Source organism: Centroberyx affinis, unplaced genomic scaffold (genome assembly GCF_046629955.1).
Source record: "Centroberyx affinis isolate AG114_WGS23_722 - 3 ecotype Tasmania unplaced genomic scaffold, CSIRO-AGI_Caff_v1 ptg001598l_1, whole genome shotgun sequence".
Lineage (NCBI taxonomy): Eukaryota > Metazoa > Chordata > Actinopteri > Beryciformes > Berycidae > Centroberyx > Centroberyx affinis.
Genome location: NW_027280044.1, coordinates 17,748 through 37,815, shown reverse-complemented (window position 1 = coordinate 37,815; position 20,068 = coordinate 17,748). Strand labels below are relative to the sequence as shown.

Genomic DNA, 20,068 nt, shown 5'->3' with positions numbered 1-20,068 from the left:
TTTGTTCAAAAAAAGGGAAGAATTTCTCAAACGTAACTTAATTTGCAGGCCGCGGGTTGTTTAGGAAGATGTTTGCGAAGATGTCTAAAATACCTTTCCCTCTAAGAAAAAAAATGCTTCTTGTAATTTGGAAGTTGCAGCCGTCATTTTGTGGATGGATATATTTTCAACTAACAGTGCCTAACCTACACTGTTTTAGTTTCACACAGGTCGTTTGTGTTGTTGTCAGATCATTTTCAGGTGCCATTTCAGGGAAATCCAAATGTGCCTTTTTCAGAATAGCTTAGGCAACTCACATTTCTACAGGCATGACCGCAGTCTTATTACTCAACTTCACAGTAAGGATTACCCCATATCTCTGTCTTGTTTTCTTTATTTGCAGGTTGGCTTTATTAGGCAGGTCTGAGTCACACACCGTGCCTCGTTGCTAGGTGCTAATGCCCCAGCTAGCCAGCAAGCCATTGCTCTGCAGTGCTTTCTCTCCTGTTCGTCGCTAGCGGCTGGTCCCCAATGTGTGTTTCTCTCCACCCTTCCCTGCCTTTCTCCTCCTCCCCTGTCCCAAATCCCACCTCCTCCTCCTCCCTTCTTCTCTGCCCACTTCCAAAAGGCTGCACTTGTATGTGAGAGAGAGAGAGAGAGAGAGTGTGTGTGTGTGTGAGAAAGAGATGGCAAAGCAAGAAAGCAAGAAGAAATGGAGCACTTGAAGGGGAGAGAGTGAGGTGGCGAGACAGACCAAGGGTAATTTACTAGAGAGACCAAGGCAGGGAGTGAAGGAACATGTGGAGGGCAGAAGGGTAGAAAGCGAGAAATCAAGAGTAGAGTGTGACGTGTCCCTCTGTCTGACTGCCTGCTCCTGTTTTTTTTTCCTTTCTCCTTCCCCCTCTCTTTCTCTCTCCTCTCTCTCTCTCTCTCTCTCTGGTTTCCCAGGGAGCTGTGATCGGCATCGATGACGAGGACGACAGCACATTCACCATCACTGTGGACCAGAAGACTTTCCATTTTCAAGGTGAGAAGCCCCTCTCTTGTTTTTGTTCTTTTATTATTATTTTTTTTCCTCTCATGCGATCAGTCCCTCACCTTCCTCTGTTGATGGTCTTGGCTGTCTTTCTCTCTTGTCTGCTCTTGTGCATCCATCACTGCTGCTCACGTGCTCTCTCTCTCTCTCTCTCCCTCTCTCTCTCTCCCTCACACACACACACTCAATTTTCCCCTCCCTGCCTTTTTAAAGAGGTGGATTGTTCTGCCCTAATGCCAGGAAACACATGCACACAGGCATACACGCAGAGTGTCAAGGCGTGCTGTGTACATCTGAGCTTTTTCTTCCATCTTTTTCACCAGCAGCGTGTCACACTCTTCTAGCTTTGTGGAGTTGGACTGACACACGCGTTTCTCTAGATAAATAAGATTTGTTCCACTGCAAGCGGAGAGAGAGAGAGAGATTCCTCTGGAAGAGAACGAGCAAACGAGGCTTTTTCTTTTTCTTTTTTCTTCCCCCGACCGTGCCGGAGGAGGAAGATTGCTGCTTGTGTTTCTCTGCAGCTGAACCTCTGGGAATAATAAGGGAATACTGCTGAGCTAGAAGCTGAGCTGTCTCTTCTGGTTGCTGCTGCTGTTCGCTCTTCGCTACACCGCCGCCACTCGCTATCTGACAACCAGTCACTCCACCGGGACAAGATTGGCTTTCACCCAGAACACCCCCCTCCCTCCCTCCCTCCCTACCTTCCTCCCCCCCTTTTTTGACAGGGAGCTGCCCAGTCCCGTCCCATCCAGTCCACCGTGGACGGACCCCCTTCTTCTCTCTTTCACCCCGCCAGGTCTTTAACTAACCGCCACCACTTTTTTTCTTCCACCTCTGTCCTTCCATCTGTCCATATTGTATCCATCACCCCACCCCCCTCCCCTCCCACTCCGTCACTACCAGCACCCCTCACCACCACCACCACCTGCTCCGGTCACCAGCCACTGTCCATGGGCCCCCCGCCCCTCTCACCTCCTCCATGCCCTCTCCCATGTCTGTGTTCCGAAGCTGTATGCTGTGGTTCTACAAAAGGAAGGGTAAGGAGATAACGATGCACGTCTTGCGCTCCGCGTGCATGCCGGTCAGGATGGAGGACGGAGGTGGAACGGAGGCGTTTTGTTTGTTTGTTTTCTGGGATATACAGGCGGTGAAGGGGAGTGGGGGGGTCGTTCGTTTCTCCGGCGCTGGGGTGTATCGGGTTGTTAATTCAGGTTCAAGGACAGTTCAGAGTAGTGTGAAATTGACTGTTTTGTAGCCATCGGCTATAAGGCGTTATGACAGGGTGAGGTGTGTGTACGGTATCCAGTGTCAGTCGAGTGTTTGTGTCGGCTAGGTGTGGTTTTTGGAAAAGGATGTTTATTGTTATGGCTGTTAGTCCTTGTTCTTGAGTGAAGATGTGAGGAAATGCCGTGGTTGTGCTTGTTATGCTAAACGTTAATGTAACCCTAACAGTTAATTCTTTCCAGACATCCTCAGGACGGGGCTAATTGTATGCACATTGTAATACCGTCGTGTTTGATGTCAGTGAATGATGTTGCCAATTCAAAGGTTACGGTCTTAATTTATTCTGGAATTTTCTATGCCACAGTAAATCTGTGTGCTTGGCTTCAGCTGTAATGTTCCATGAGTTAAAGGTGCATTCCTTCTATTGCGTTTGTTTGGATGTCAGTGGACGTCATCTGAGTTACCTTGGAAAAATACATCACTGACAAATTTCTAGACCACAGTCAGGACAGGAGAATATCAGCAATACATGTAAATGATACTCTGTTTTCATGAATTTAGATTTTTAGAGGAAAGGATCACCATTCTACTCTCTCTGCCATCATAAGACACATCTGCTGTCCAGATACCAGAGGACTGCTGTACTGTCGCCTGTATCACCACTCCAGGAGCAGGCAGAAAAGCAGTAAAACGTGTCCTAACATGAGACACCAGATACATCAGTTGTTAGCCTAGATATCACGGGATGCACCGGATGTTGGGGAGATGAGATTTCCCAGTTGCTGTGACATGATCCTGGTGTGCGGATGTTACGCACTTAAGCTCCCCAGATTCACAGTGGTGTGTCTGTGTGTGTCCGTCAGATGTGCAGACATGCATACATGTCGTTCTGTTTGGGCATGGGTTAGGTATGGACTCTGTGTGTGATTTTGTAGCTCATGTTGACAGGGCATAGCATCCACACTGCCAAAGTTAGGGGGTTGATTTGCACTGGGACCACTCATAAACAACATAGTGAAAAATCCAAAGAAATGCATGCACCTGTAGTGCTATAAGGCACTTTGGAGGAGAAAGCATCCACTAAATGGCATATGTGTGTCCAATAGAGGGTGTGCTTTGGGCAGAGGATTGGAGGAGTTATTGTAAAGCAGAAGGATTAAAAATGTGACTAGTCCTTACTTACAATTTAGGCTTTTAGCTGATGCTCTTCTCCAGAGCCACTTACAGTGAGTAAGGGCAAACAGTTTAATAGGACACATGGCTGTTGACAAACACAACATTGGTGTTTTTTTCGGGGGTTGACACAGGGGTTTTGACTTCCTGTCATGTGACGGTCTCTCTAACCACTGAGCCACCCTGTCACCAGCCCACGAAGGTGAAGTATAGTTCTGGGCTGGCCGAGTGCAGCTCTGTACTGTACTGTCTTTCTATTTAGAGAAGCATCCATTATTCATCAGCCCCTCTCCCCCGGCGGTGCATCAGAGTTGCCTGAGAGCCCTTTAGCTACCCCTTTTCCTCTTTCCTCTCTCTTCTCTCGCTCTCCTCCTCTCTGCTCCTCCTCTTATCTACAGTAGCTATCAATCTCTCATCTCCTCCTCCCTCTATGTCAGGCCCTTTAGCCCGCCTGGAGCATCAGACCCGGATAAGAGAACCCTTCACGTTCTCTCCCTCTTCTTCTCTTCCCAGGGTCCTTCACCCCTATTTCACCTGCACTGTCCGCTCTCTTCCCTATTTCTACTTTCTCACCATTTTCCACCACACCTTTCCCTCTGGACTGCATCTGGTCCTGTGTATTTACTTACAAGGCTGTCCCCAACAGTTGTTACTACGCCACTTCATCAGTCAATCAATCAATCCAAAGCAGACAATGCAAATGTATTAATTAACCCTAACCCACGGAAACGGATACCACAACATTGAACCATGAGATCATGTATTGCCTCAAAACCTCCTACTATGCATGTACCAGTATTTTCCATTTTGATATGATGCTTTTTCTTCCCACCGAATACCACTTCATAGCATTGACAGCTACTAGTACACCGCATCAGAATCCCCCTCTCCACCCCCAGTGCTCGTACACTCCATCAGTTTGTCTGAAGATGGCGGGAGGAGGAGGAAGAGGGGAAGGATAAATAATTCACAGGGCCCTTTGGGAGAAAAGAGCAGCAGTATGGCAAGAGGCAGAGCATTGTGAAGGGAAATGTATGTGATGGATACCCTGACCACAGAGATGGGAGATGGACTCACCTAGTTAGAGATACACCACCGGTGCTGTTAGCTTAGTCTGCGTAACTGTACAAGTCTGTTTGTCAGGATATGAAAGGTATCTGTGTGTGTGTGTGTGGTGTATGTGCACTTGTACATGTTTCATAGAGCTATTAATACCATTCTCCTCTGTATCTTTGTCTGCAATGTCACTTTCTGTCTGCAGCCAATGTGACCTTGTCAAAAACTCCTTTCCATAAAACCTATATGTGCTTTCACTGTTGCTCCCAGTAGCTTCATTCATGCACATTAGAGACTCCACTTCACCTACCAGACTGCTTATGGGAAAAAAAAGGGCTTAAGTTTGGCATCAAGGTTAACAAAGATGAAAGAGAGTCGGGTGGATGTAAGTTAGGGACTGACGAGTATCTGGAAGCAGACATAAGCAGGACAGGAAACTCACCAGGCACAGTGGAGTGGAAAAGAGTCTGGTTACCTGCTAAAGTAATAATTACACAATAATAATGGTCTTTATTTTATAGCACTTTTCAAAACACAGTTACTAAACACTTTGCAAAGGAGTAAATAAAAACAAAAGATAAAATCAAGATCAAAATCAAGTTGCCATAATTCAAATTTACCAGTATTTGTCTGGTGTTTGGTGTTAATTCCTCACCCTGCACAGAAGGTGTCCTCCACTGGCAAAGGGCACATAAGCAAGGCAGTGAACTGCAGGCTGACGGAGGACCACTGCACTGCAGATGGCTCTGCAATTCATTTTTTTCTGTACATGGAAATTGATGTTGATATTTTTTCCATTCAACGTCAGTATTTTCTGCCATTTCCCATGTATAGATGAAACAGATGAGGTTCATTTGGAGCCATGCTGCTATTTGAGCTCTGTATCTCTGTGGGTCTTCCTGCAATTGCCTCAGTCTGTCTGTAATGAGGTGTGGGTGGGTGGGGCTTTATTGGTGTGAGTTACCTTTATGTGCGTGTCTGTTCCCTTAATGGCCTTGCTGTACCTCTCTGCTTCCCTTTAAGCAGAGGGGAAGCATCAGAATCTAATCGGGTTAGTCAGCACACCTTCCTCTGTTAGGACAGTACTTAGAGGCCGGGCAGTGAGACTGTGTTACAGCGTTATGGGATTGAAACTGCATCATAAAACTCCAGAGTGCGTTGTTAATGTCAGGTTTGTACAGAGTTAGAGAAGAATAAACTATAACTTAACGACTTTTAGACTTTTGCTCCCTTCTACCTCTGTTATATTGGATAATAGCTGCAAAGCAACAGCTTCTATCCCTTTGTCTCGCTATAAAGGGAAGCATCTAGTTTGGATTAAGTGTATTCATCACGAATGTGATCAAGAAGACAAAAAAGTAGGCAAATGATAATCTCCCATTAGGTAAAAAAAAAAACGAGAGATGCATATTCCAGATACCTTAAATCCTTAGAAAAACCACAATGCTGATTCTCGCTGATCTTTTTTTCATATGATTACCATATGATTGCTAGTCTCAGTATCCTCTTTGTCAGCAACTTCTGGGTGTGTGCACATACCTACTATACTAGGCTGTGCTCAGATTGTCTTAAATCTTATCCTTATCTTATCTTATCCTATAATTACAATTTACAACTTCACATTTGGCAGACGCTTTTATCCAAAGCGACTTACACATGAGATTTTCATACAACACAAGCAAGGTTCTAGTTAGGAGAGAACAACGAGAGTAAGTGCTATAAAGCTAAGTTCTGGTCCAACAGGACATAGGTGCTACGAGGCAGTACTATGAGGCAATGCAAAGAGTGCATAGAGGCAAAAAAAAAATTTTGGTTTGGTTACACGGGCCATTAGGTGAGAAGGTATTCACTAAAAAGCTGGGTCTTTAGCCTTTTCTTAAGGATTGAGAGGGACTCTGCAGAAAACTTTCCCTTATTGCCGCATCAAGACAAGGAAAAGTTTACAAGAAAACATCTTGGGGTTAGGGTTAAACAGACTGTTTGAAAGGTGTTCCAGATTGCCTGAGGGAGTCAGGTCAGATGACGGCCGGTGTCATGACATACAGTGTGTCCTTCTCATGTGACTAGCTGCTTGACTTGCCAACTGATGTGGACGACTCTATAGGTTTGTTTAGCACAGTAATTACCATGAGGAGATGGGACATAGCTGGCTAGCTTCTCACACCTACCTGGGAAAATAAATAAGTCATGCATGTGATCCACAGACCAGGACAAAGATAAGACAAGCAACACAGTTCTTTGAGTTGCATACAGCCCAGCGGCGTTATTTGTTTTTGTTGAATGGCCCTGTTACTACCTATATTCAGTCATGAATAGACCTAAACAACATTAGCCACAGTAATCTGCTCCTCTGGAGAGTCCGTGTGGCGGAGGGGAAAGTGAGAGGGCAGCGAGCCTCTGTCTGAGTGGATTGACGTGAGCCCGGCTGCCTTTAATGTCTTTAAAAGCTTTCCTACTGTAGCGCTGCTCAGCCTCTGCTGGCCCGGCCATTCATCTACCATACTGTCCATTCCCAACTCAATGAAAAATGACACTTGCACAGGATACAGTCAGCCCACTAATTCAATGGCATAGTTTATAGAGATTTTTTACTCATAGCTTTGGTAGACTATGTCTTTATTTTTCCTTTTTGACTACATGTGTATCATCCACATGTAAAGTAAATCAGTAGTAAAGCTGCTTTCTATTCACTATCTGAAACCTTTGAAATTTTAATACACAGCACATACTGTATACAGCATCTGCATCCACTACAACCCAACTGGATGGATTCAAACTCAGAAAAGCTTCTGTCATGTCTATGGAAGACGATTAGCGCCACATGTGAAAAATGTATTTGAGTTTAAAGTCAGAATTCTGAGAATAAAGTCAGAAATCTGAGATTAAAGTCAGAATAGGCCCTTTTCACATTTCATGGTAACAGCTTCTGCATTGAGAAACAGGTGCATTACAACTTCCTGTTGCCAGCTCTGGCCTTCACTATATCGCTCCACAACCTTCCCAAAATTAACATTGGTGAAGTACAAAGACTATTTTTGTAGACTTCTGGATCTAAACTAGAGACAGGCTACAAGATTTTTGACTAAAGTTACCTCTTCGCAAAAATAAAAGGGAGGGAGTTGTAATGCACCGGTTTCTCAATATGGAAGCTGTTATCATGATGACGTGAAAAGGGTCTATTATAAGAATAAAGATTGTTTTTCTCTTAGAATTCTGTCTTTAAACTCAGAATCTCAGAATTTCACGTTGCCATAATCCTCTTCCATACATGGCATAGTTCAAAATATTGTATCTTTCTGCCTTGGACACTGAGTGTATGCGTGCCTTTTCCAGTCTGTGTGTGCTGCATGTGTCGAGGGCCTGTGGTCTGGTCACTGTTTAATGTCAGTGGCAGCCTGTGTTTGTTCTCTGTCTTTGCTCTGAGGGTGCAGCCCAGCTCAGCCTTGCCTTGCCTTGGCCTGTCTAGTAAGCCAACCCTCAAGGCTCCAGGTTAGGAACCAGGCCAGCTAACCACAACTGCCTCACCGCTCTGGACAGTTTTTAACTCATTTGCCCTTATGATGCTTTTTTATGATGAGCACAGAACGGAGAAACGTAATCCCTGAACATCAGGTTAGACAGAACCCAGGGAATATAAATAGGCTAATTAGTATGGACGCCAGCTATCTTGTCTGAGATGAATACACAGGTTCTGACGCTGTTTGGCCCAGCACTAGTGTCATTTCAGTGTTGTTCTCGTGTCATTAATATGTAACAGAGGGGTAATGGTGCTGACGGTGTCTGTATGGAAAACATGGCTCACTGGGTGTGTCTGTGTGCTTCTGCCCTCAGCGCGAGATGCAGACGAGCGGGAGAAGTGGATCCACGCCTTAGAGGGAACTATCCTCCGTCACACCCTCCAACTCAGGGTAAGTACACTCACCCTGCACTCATCTGTGTGTGTGTGTGTGTGTGTGAGAGAGAGAGAGAGAGATCCATTATAGTGAATTTTCAGCTTTTAGGAAGCAGAGTAGGGGAACAAATTAATGTTGTGAAGCATCACTTTATCCACTTCTCTCCTTGTTGCATGGAAGATCTTTTATTTTTTCAGATATATCCATGTTCACTTGGTTGGTTGTGTAGGCAAATTCCCTATTTCAGCATCTGTGCTAGCAGTCTTACTATTTACCACCTCTATTTTCCTATGTAAACATACTATTCTCTAGAATGCCTGAAGAATATGCTTGTGTGTGTATAGTCAACTAGGTGTTAATGTATAATAGATTCACTTTGTTGAGCATGTTTGGATGTTCTGGATTCACACAGGAGAAAGAGCTAGGCCGACTAACTGAAATACACTTTACTTAGATAACATCTAATCATCTATTGTGGGATTTTTATTATAACCCAGAATAAAAGCGCCAGCTGTATTTGCATACTTCATAAATCAGTTTTATAAATGGCATCAACCATATAATGACAGCTTTATAAGGATTTGCATCTTAGGGTTTGTTCTCGCCATTTTGTAGCTTTATGTGTCTTACTTGTGCCTGATTTCATCGGCCATTAGTCAGCAGCACAGCAACGACGGGTCAACGACGAGTCATTTACGTATAAAAGGAAATTAATCTGGTAACATGAGTGTCCCTCTGTGGCCACTGCAGCAGAGGGGCAGTAAAACAGGGAGGGTGTTAGTGGCGATGTTAGACTTGGTTTGAGTGCTGATGGAGACCAGTGCTTATTAGTTTTATGGAAAGACTGCTTGATTTAGCACACACACAATGTTTTTTTCACTTGATTTACAGCTGGTCTGTACAGTTGTTGACAGCAGTAGCATACCTGCTGTTTTGTCTCCTTGCTGTTTGTGTTTCTGTGCTTTATGGGTGTTATGACTGAGTGCGTCTCAGGCGATTCTCTTGCCTGGCTCTCCTGCCCTCCAGTTGTTTGTCTCTACCTTCTGTTCTGCTCTGCTTCTCTAAACCAAGCCTCTCTCCTCCTTCCCTCCCTCTCTCCCTCCCATCATCCCTTCTACGTGTACCTCTTTCCTTCCATCTCCCCCTTTTCTTTTTCCCCATGACAAGTATGACGAACCTTTTTATTTGGTATCCCTCCCTCCCTCCCTCCCTCCCTCTTTTCTTTGCCATACCTTCTTCTTTCTGTAGAAAATCCTTCTGACAGGCTGCGTGTGCCTGCTTGCAGCTGCATGACTGACACACACACACACACACACACACACACACACAAACACTGTGTTAGCATGCTGCTGGCATAGCATCATATGACCCAACAGTAGCCAATCAGAGACCTGCTTGCTCGATCAGCCAAACATCTGCCCCCACTGCCTCAGCCAATCAGAGCAGCCGTTAGTGCCTGTCCCTGTCAGCACTGGCTGCTGCTCTGTGTTTTTTTCTTTTCTGCCTGCGTGAGAGGAAGTGTGCGCTTCCTGCCAGGGGAGGGTCCAGGATTAACTCGGCTCTGTCTGCCCTCATACCAGCGCTCAGCTGATACTGCTGCTGAAGGATATACTGTAGCCAGACTAGCTGCCCAGCTAGCTCACAGTCTGGAGGCTGCTGTGGTTTATATTGGCAGACTGCAGAGAGCAAGAGGAGGGGACTGTTTTCTGTTTCCGTGGGGAGGAGGCGGGAGAGGGAACATTAAGTCCAGCAGTGGCAGAGAGCAGGAGATTTGTTGCTGTAGGGAGGGAAAAACAGAATAACGGAGGCAGAGAAGGAGGAAAGATCCTGTGTCAGCCAGGCCAGGGGTTTGGTGAGAGAGACGGTCAGGGCCTGACGAGGCATGTCCATTGGAGCAAGGCATCCAGTAAGTAAAACACACATACGCGGGCACACACACACACACACACGCACACACATACGCCACTGCACCAAGGGGAACTCAACGGCTGCAGTGCGCTGCTGGGACAGCAGCGTTCCAAACTGGGTCACACCGCGTGGAAAGACAAATAGAAAAGGGAGGGGAGTGGGAGGGTACTGTTGTTTGTAGGGTCTGGGGTGGGTGGGTGTGTGTGTGTGTGAGCGTTTGTGTGTGAGACTTTGCAAGCTGCTCTGAGAATCCCCACTATGCCCCCGACACACACGAGCGCACAGTCTTTCTTGTGGGAATGAGTGGGAGTCGAGGTGCAGACAGACCAAGTTCTTTGGCCTGGAATATTTTAGGAACAGCAAAGGAGTGAGTGCTGTGAAGCTGTTTATAAACCAAGCACCTGCTTCTGACTTTGTGTTTCCAAGCTTATCTGGTCACACTGAAAAACACTTCCCCTCCATTGTGTGTGTTGACAAAACAGAGATATTGTTTGCTACATAATGATAGGGGCTCTTTCTTTATACTTCTTTTTCATCTTGTTTTTTTTTTTTTCTTTGGTTCACTTTGTCAGTTGCATCATCCCGCTGTGATTTATGGGTCTGTTTAATCATAGTTTCTTTCCATTCCTTTTTAGGCCCATAACACAAAAATGGGCAGTTGTGTATTATTGATTTGGAAACAGTAGGCTATCTATTGACATAGACAGATGTCTTTGTATTTCTGTCAATACAGCTTTGTTAACTGCTGTGTGAGCAGCTTCAAGTATCTCCATGTATTTTTCATGATCCTGGTGATCAGAAAGTTGCTGAATTTAAGTTTGATTCTGATCTGATGCTCTGCAGCACTTTCTGATAAACTGAAGTGTTTTTTCCACAGTGTAGTGTGAAAATCTATCCCTGTGATTGAAACCTGTCCCCCTACTGACCGAGCAAAGCTAATCCTCTGGATGTAGCTAGCCTGTATTACAATGACTATGCATATCCCTGCCTGGAAAAGGGTTGATAATGATATAGAATCCACAGCAAGTGCTATTTTTATTCATTTGATTCCCTTCCTATCTTTGTCTTCAGATATAGGCTGAAGTAGGCCAAACTGAGTCAGCAGGACATCTGGAGTTTGTTAGAGATAACCTTTTAATCTTTGCAGCTCTCCCTGTGCGTACACATGTATTCACACACACATAGAAGAAGACATTTGGCAGATTTTTGTTTGTTTTATTTGATTTTTTGCTCAGGCGCCCAAGTGGCCATCAATATATTGCACTCACACTGCCAGCGAAAGCACCAGGCACCTTTGATCCTTTGAGGAAGTTTGGACAGTTACTGCTGGCTTCATGGTTAGTGAGCTAACTCAGACTTTGTTCTCTATAAAGCGAGTCGTTTTTTACAGTTTAAACTTTAGTCGGGCTCGAGCTGGGGCAGCTGCTTATGGTGTTTGGCTGTTAATGGCTTTTCTTCACATCCCTATGACATCCACTTCAGCAGGGAGAAAGCCCCCCTCCTCCTCTGGACGCACCATGACTCTGCGACGCTGCAAAACCAAAGCAACAGTAGCACTCAGAACGGTTTGATAAGAGAGTGTTTGATTTACTCAGCTTACAGGGCTTCCTTCTTTAAATAATCAGTAGCTCTTTTACTATTGCTCTCTCTGCTTTTCTATTTCAGAAGTGTCGTTTTGTATATTTTTTTAATCAGTGACTACGGACCCTGACATTAATGTTAGGGTGATTTTAAGGGAAGTTGTGTGCGTGTGCAGCTGTGTATCCGTTCATTTCTCTGTTTCGGTTTTGTGCCGAAGCCAGCTGGATTGTTCTGGGCGCTTGGGTGAGCACAGACAGATAGAGACAGATGCCTGGTCACGTCTGTTCAGCCAATAGTCTAGTAATTACCTTTTAATGGATATTACGTAATGAAAACGTCTGTGCCTGTGTGTGTATGTCTGTGTCTGTGTGTCTGTGTGGACTCTGTGTTTCTGATGGGGCTTTTAAGGTAAACTAATTAACAAACACCACGGAATGAACTCGAATGCACCTTAACCCATACATACACACATGCACATACACACAGGTCCCATGTCTCTCATGTAAAGAACATCTACTGTTATCTGTCAACGGCTTAATTCTCTCTAGCCTTCGGTTCCTTGATTCAATTTTGCTGAAACCTGAAATGTGCTGACCTCTAGTGAGGCAGGCAGCAGGCAGACAGACCTGGCCTTTTATGTTGGCTAGCCTTTAAACAATACTATTCATATCTGCCCCGGTACAGTGCATTGCTGGAAGATTCTCCTAAACCGTTGATGTTTCTGTCCACCATTTTGTGTAACAGTTACAAAGCCTACCTGGCCAGGAGCTGACAGACAAACAGCTCTTTATATGAATGGCTTACATGTGAATACATGACCTGGATTATTGGTAACGTCTGCACATTTTATTTGAATGTGCAAATACTAACATGCCTTTTTTCTTGGATGTGGATTTGGTTATCTTTGATTTGGATACATGCATGCAGGCTGCATGCAGAGCTTTGCTAATGTTCTGTTGTGTGTTTGTTTCTCTCTGTCGTCAGGAGGCAGAGACAGGATTTGTCCCGAGCGTCCAAGACTTTGACAAGAAGCTAGCTGAAGCTGATGCCTACCTACAGATTCTGATCGACCAGCTAAAGGTAAGATGCTGTGTAGATACACACACATTCATCTGGAATATTTCAAGCTTTCATATACAGTATATGAGAAATATAGGATATCCACTGCTCACTTGTGTGTTTTTGGCTATGGTGCTGGAGGTTACACATGGTCCATCTGAAGGAAAGATTACCACACAGATCAGTGAAATTTATGAAAAATTTTAAGAATAAAATATTCAGCCTGAAATGGCAGAAAAATGAATTGTGATATTAGCTACATGTTATTCTGCTGCAGTAATCACAAATGAGATGGCTTGCCGATCACAATTTCACAAGCTCTCCATCCAAAATATATTATTTGCACTTTGGAGTGACATTTTTAAATTGTTGTTTACATTTTAGCAAGCCAGTGCCATTACTAGAAAGATTTGTGGCTCAGAAAGAAACATAATTCTGCACAGACTGTCAGACTTTGTTGTCATTTAACTTTTATTTATTATATTATTATCTATCATATTGTGGCTGTATCGAATCGTGAATTTCCTGTCCATTTCCACTGTCCACTCGCTAAAGCAGAAATGTTATTAAAAAAAGTAAAATTGATTTGATGCATGATGTTGATTTACAAAACAAATGTCCTATTGTTTGAAGAACTAGCAGTATATTAAGTCTCATACTCTCCCAAGCACACTGTCAGAACAGCAAAGTGAATACTAGTGTCTACTTCCTCGGTGAGAATAGCTCACTACTTGCCACATATTATCTCAAGCCACACCGTCTGAATAGATTCACCTTCTGATCGTTTCAGACATTCATTTGACTGCATACCCATCTCTCAGCTCATATTCCATCTCTCTTTTTTTCCCTCTTGTTCTCTCTTGCTCTCACACAGCTCTTTGATGAGAAGATCAAGGACTGCAAAGAGGATGAATCACGCAGGGTGAGTACCAACAGTGCTGCTCTGTCCTTGAGTCTCCAGCTCTCCGGTCCCCTGCTCCTGCTCTCGCTGTCGTCAGAGCCGCAGCTAGCGGCGGGGAGGCGGGCTGACACGTACCGCTGGGGAACGAAAGGACGATAGCTGTCGGCACGGCACAGATATCTATCGGTCACCATATCATGGTGCAGATATTGACGTTTTATCGTCGGTTTTAAGGCATCGGAAAGGTTTGAAGGGTATCACCAAGTTTCAAACCGTTGGGTTCTCTCAGTGAGATCTTTCATTTGTCACATATTTCTCTGCATGTTTTTATTGAGAAAATGGTTTGAGAATGGTCTGATTCTGTTACAAAAAACAGGTGAATGTACTAATCTAACACAGAACAGTTTATTCCATTGCGTAATGAAATATGCTTTCATTCGACATAGATCGTTATCGTATCTGACATGTTGCCATTCAAATTTCTGATCGTATCTAATCCTACCAAAAAGTGACATTTTGCTCCCCGCAATTTTGCATTTGCTATCATTAGAGCCATGGTTAACAGCAGGGAGGCGGACTGACAGACACCTGATCAGAGACGGTCTCTGCGCAGACTAACACAATTAGCCCATCGGCTAAAAATGGCACATTCAGGATGTCAAGGATGGCTGATGCACAGAGGCCCTGTCTGTTTTATAACATTATCTTAAGACGTGATGACTTAGTTATTGGACGTATGTGTTTTAATGAACCGTATCGATCGGAGGAAAAAACTGAATTTCACACGACATTAACGTTGTTGCACTTCTTGTTTTCTAGATTTTCAGGTCAACATATCAGTCCACCAAAGCAGATCTGTGTCTTATATACAATATAACTTGTAGCTTCATTGGAGGAAGCCTTCAGTTTCAGGCCCTCTTAGTGTGTCAGTGGCCTTTTGTTTTATCCCAGCAGCTGTCTGATTCACTTCCTCCCTGAGATTAGTCTTTTGGCTTTTGGTCAGTTTGAGTTGTTTGTCACTGTGACTTCACCAGTCCCTTTAAGTAGGGGAAAATACCTGGTAGATTTCCATTGTAAGTAAGTAAAGTTTCCTTCACCTTTCACAGAGCAAAGTCACAAAGTACTTTACAAGTAAAATAGTTAAAATAAGACCATAAAACAGTAAAAAACAATAAAACATAAAAACAAAGGACTAAGGACATTAAAACACACAGAATTACAGACACAAGAGGCTAGACAACGGCCAGTCTGAACAGATGAGTCTTTAGCTGCTTTTTAAAAGTCAACAGAGACCGCAGATCTTAAATCCAATGGAAGAGCGTTCCACAGTTTAGGAGCCACAATTTTCGATTTTGTAGGGATGGAGTAGGTCACAGATGTACACAGGTGCCTGGCCATGCAGGGCTCTATATGTGATTACAAGGACCTTAAATTGAATCCTAAACTTGATGGGAAACCAATGTAAAGAAGCTAAGATGGGTGTGATGTGAGATGTCCTGCTGGACCTGGCCAACAGCACAAAATAAGCTGCTGCCGGCCAGTTGGAGATCAGTGCTTCAATGTTTTTTACTATTTATTTGTAGTGAAACCGATCACATCAGCCATTCTACTTTTGAACAATTGAGATTGTTGTTTTTGAAAGCTAGACATGTAATTTGATTTGTGAATCTGTTTTGTCTTTTTCAGAAAATTGAAAATTTGAAAGAGACTACTTGTGTAAGTCAGAACTTAAACACATTTTTCCTTTCTTTCATTTTTCGAGTCTTTGTCTATGTATTGTATTTCAATTTGTCTTTCTCTTTCAGAGTATGGTAGAGTCCATCAAGCACTGTATTGTATTGCTGCAAATTGCCAAGGTAAACACATTATCAACACATCTGTCTTTCACCTCTCTGTAGTTTGGGTCTGCCATTGCACCATGTCATTGTTCTTGTGAGCCCACCTCACGTTGCACTGTGTTACCTTTTCTGTGTTTCTAAAGTAGCTCCCCACTTACAGTTGCTATCTGGGTTGGTGGTTGATGAGGGTGTAGCCCAGTACTCATTTCATCACATGTTCCATTCAACCCTTTGAGAGGAAGTGGAGCAAGCATTTCTGCTTCATGTGGTTGTTAGGTGAGACATTTGGCATTTTTTAAAACTCAGAACTCAGTTTCCCATGAATGAGACTGAAGACATGGGTAAATTAGTCTAGAAATTGGCATGTTAGAACTATTCTACCTGTATGATATTGGGCCAGAAGTAATGGATTTTACCATGTGATGAAAGGATTACTGCATGTGGCCAGTTAGTGAATATTATGAAGTTCCATGTGATGAGCGGGATGGGATGGATCTCACTGCACTCTGATGTTCAGGATGCTTTTTTCATTTCCTGCTTTTTTTAAAAATGACAGTTGAACCTTCCTACACAAGTAGTCTAACGTTGTCTTCTCAAAATTTTAAGGACCAAAGTAACGAACAGCAACACGCAAACGGACTTATAGTAAGTTTGACATTCTCTGTCCATGACAAAAATTGAAATCAAGCAAACTCCTAACCTTCTTTTCCACTTAATTTACTCTACATTGTAGAAAAGGAGATAAATCTTTTTAGTGCATGCCATCTAATTTGGAGATAAGCTCTGTCTCAAATGTCCCTCTTGTCTGCCACCTCTATTCTCTGTTTAAATTAAACATTATCTGCTTTCTGCACATTTCCTGCTTTCTGCTCAGTTTTGAAATTCCTCTATCAGTGGGTGGGAACTGTTCTCTCCATAAAGACACAGAATATGTGCAATGTTTGTTAGCAAAAATGCACATTATTTGTTGCAGATTGTGTATGTGCACATAGTGTATACACGTGTGTATGTGTGTGTGTGCATGCCTGCATATGAGAGGGTGTTACAGTTCACTTACCCCGCCCCCACTAATTAGAGTCAACTAATTCTCCATCGATTTATCCCTGTGCGCTTTGCCTGCTTATTGAACCATCAAGGACTAATAGATGGCAGTCCGTCCAGAGAGCTGTTTACTGGCTCCACTGGCCTCCAGACTTCATGTTTTAAAGCAAGAAGCCCACAGGGTCAGGGCAGCTCAGGGGCCTGCACTGCTCTTACAGCAGACTTAATCTCACAGGCATAAGTATTATGGAGTATTAATAGGGCAGTATAAGCTACATGCTCACATTAAACTGCACGTGTGCTTTTTATGCCATAGGCTTTGTGCTAAACATATCTCGGCAGCTTTAGAATCATTAGATGTTTGGATTGTGTATGTGTCACGTTGCCTGCAGGCCTACAGTGTAAATCATATGCTGAATGAACTGTAGACCTAGGCCTACATAGGCCTAAAGGTAATACTTTAAATACTAGCGGCAGGTTTGACTGACTTTGAAGGATGAGGAAATTACCTTAAAACTGCATCATTGTGCAAAAATCCCTTAAATCAAGCCCACCAGAAGTCAGGTCAGTCCCAAATAATTTATGTGCCATAATTGGTGTAGGCCCGCTCTGTTGCTCTAGATAACCGCTGCATTAATAATACATTCAGTAAAATAAATATATTGATCGTTAGCCATTTCTTGAAGCCGTCTTCAGCTGTAACCCCCTCCCTCTGCCCGGCTGCGTTCCTCCCCTGCTTCTGATTCATCGCCTGCTTGCAAGGCCACTCTCTGGTCCCACCATGACAGAGCAATATTTCTGTAATTGGCTATAATTAGGAGCCATTGCCTTACTTTCCTGGAGGCACGTGGACGAGGCAAAAAGCGCCAGGCAGCGGAGGAGAGGCAGAAAGGAGAGAAGGGAGAAAGGGAGGGGAGATGGAAGATGATAGAGAGAAGAGAGGACAGGAGGCCAAACAGAAAGGGAAAAGAGATTTTCTCCTAAATCTTCCTCTGAGCTGAGATCTCACACTGCTCTCCACTGCATGCCCTTTTCCACCTCTGAACATACTTTGATCATAATTTTTGTTGACTGTGGAGACACTGTAGTGGCAGTTTCCTGGACTCGGAGGAGAATACTGAGTTCTAAATCAAATTGCTGCATCAATCAGCACTCCTTTATTGGAAGTGAGATATTTTATTCCATCCCACCTGGGTGAAATCTCTCTCCAGCAAACTGTCCTGCTGCTTTGTAGAATAGTATTAGAGGGAGCGATTCCATTCTGAAAAACAATCATACATGACTTTTACATCACTGCTCTTCTTTCCTCTCTGGTCATCATCTTTCATGCAACATGCTCAACATTGCATCCTGGGATTGTGGAGGCCCTATTGCCCCTTTACTGGTTTTCCAATCTAACCTTGGTCTTTTCCTGTAGGCCGTCTTCCTCCTCCTCCTCCTCCCAGCCCGGTGTCGGGGCACAGGTGGAGAATCTCCCCTTGGCTTTTAACTGGCTCACTGTCCCTTGTGTATTCCTGTTGATCTCAGATGACTGAAAAAAACACCTGTGTAAATAAGGTCGAAAAAATAACTACCGGTTACATCATATTGACGTAGGTCTAAGTCCATCTGACACGTTCAGACTGACAGCGCTACCAAGAGCCCCAGGGTGGGGATTGGGGGCGGGGGGGTGGAGGGGGGGCGGTGGGGTGGAGGGTGTATGGGGGGGGGTAGTTGTTAGGGAATAGGGGTCGATATGGTTTTTCTTTAGCGCTTATTGTTGACAGAGTTCCAGTCAGCTGGGTCAATGGTGCCAGTGACCCCATTACACCGAGGCAACAGGCTGCTTTGTGTTTGTGTGTGTGTGCATACATGTGTGTGCACATGATGTTAAAGAAGTGTTGATGAGAGCAGGCCACAGCAGATGAGCGCGCCTCTGCAGATTTTTACCACGGGGAAATCCAAGAGCCAGAGAGACGAAACATGTTACAGATTTAGTCTGCAGCCCAGCGGAGTTAATTAACTCCGGTCCGACTGGAAGGTTGGTCTGAGTTCAGGAGCCGCTCTTAGTTATTGTATAAAGCTACTGCCTGCGTTAAAGATTTCAAGCTTTGTAGATGGCTCCGTATTGATTAGATTAATGGAATCTGGTAATCCCACTCTTTCCAGGAAATAGAGTGAAAGCAATTGATCTACTCAGGCCCGGGTTGTGCATATTTTATTACACTGTTCTAGTCAGTGCTCAGTTATAACATTAAGCTGATATGTACCAGCACACAAGCTCTGATGCAACTATAGTTAGTGCCATAATCTAGGGTGAAAGCTTACATAGACACTTGGCTTGGATAATAAAGGAAAAGGTTTAAGTGCATGGTATGTCATTGTGGTCAGCTTATAGGCACACTGCCTCATTTTATTTTATTTATTTACTGTTAAATTAAGCTCTCCACACCTCCTGGACGTTCAAAACTAAAATGGTGTTTTCATTCATGACTGCAGACAGTATGAAAACCTTGATTGGTTAGGGTTTGATTAATTTTCTTTTCTTTTTTTCCTTTTTTTCCATTTTTTTCTTTCCCTTTTTATTAATTTTCAGATAAACACACAAGACAAGAGGTATATACTGTATGTATATATGTATTTATATACACATGCAGATAGGCCTACATATACACATACATACATGCATATACTGCAAAGCCTACATACTCCCACACATTCCCATTCTTGTACACATACACTCACCGAGCACTTTATTAGGAACACCTGTACACCTGCTTATTCATGCAATTGTCCATTCAGCAAATCATGTGGCAGCAGTGCAATGCATAAGATCACGCAGATACAGGTCAGCAGCTTCAGTTCATGTTCACATCAAACATCAGAATGGGGAAAAATTCTCATTGACTTTCTGCCAGACGGGCTGGTTTGAGTATTTCTGAAACTGCTGATCTCCTGGGATTTTCACACACAACAGTCTCTAGAGTTTACACAGAATGGTGTGAAAAACAAAAAACATCCAGTGAGCGGCAGTTCTGCGGACGGAAACGCCTTGTTGATGAGAGAGGTCAGAGGAGAATGGCCAGACTGGTTGGAGCTGACAGAAAGGCTTCAGTAACTCAGATAACCTCTTTACAACTGTGGGAGCAGAAAAGCATCTCAGAATGCAACACGTCGAACCTTGAGGCGAATCTCACTTTGGTAGTCGGTTAACATTGAGCTGAAACTGATACCTACCCAGTATTAGTATGGTGTTCCTAATAAAGTACTCGGTGAGTGTATATACACCTATAGAAACTGACATGATACACTTACATGATTTATTTTCAATACTGGTTTTAGCCCCTTGCATTTTGGACTGGTAGGTAGGCAATGGCATGGGGGTCTTACTGTTGCA

At 43.8% G+C, this 20,068-nt stretch overlaps 1 protein-coding gene across 6 annotated transcripts in view; it reads left to right on the top strand.

Moving 5' to 3' along the window:
• Window positions 1–20,068, top strand: part of LOC139651122 (oxysterol-binding protein-related protein 9-like) — a 33,589-nt gene that overhangs the window by 3,538 nt on the left and 9,983 nt on the right. For 3 of the 6 annotated variants that reach the window (XM_071527971.1, XM_071527968.1, XM_071527973.1), the window contains 7 exons: window positions 928–1,006; window positions 8,303–8,379; window positions 12,838–12,933; window positions 13,787–13,834; window positions 15,500–15,529; window positions 15,619–15,669; window positions 16,258–16,296. In XM_071527971.1, coding sequence (XP_071384072.1) covers window positions 928–1,006; window positions 8,303–8,379; window positions 12,838–12,933; window positions 13,787–13,834; window positions 15,500–15,529; window positions 15,619–15,669; window positions 16,258–16,296 — 420 coding nt within the window. Of the gene's footprint in view, window positions 1–927; window positions 1,007–8,302; window positions 8,380–10,099; window positions 10,271–12,837; window positions 12,934–13,786; window positions 13,835–15,499; window positions 15,530–15,618; window positions 15,670–16,257; window positions 16,297–20,068 lie in introns of those variants that run through there. The other 3 variants (XM_071527972.1, XM_071527970.1, XM_071527974.1) reach the window with 2 other exon arrangements.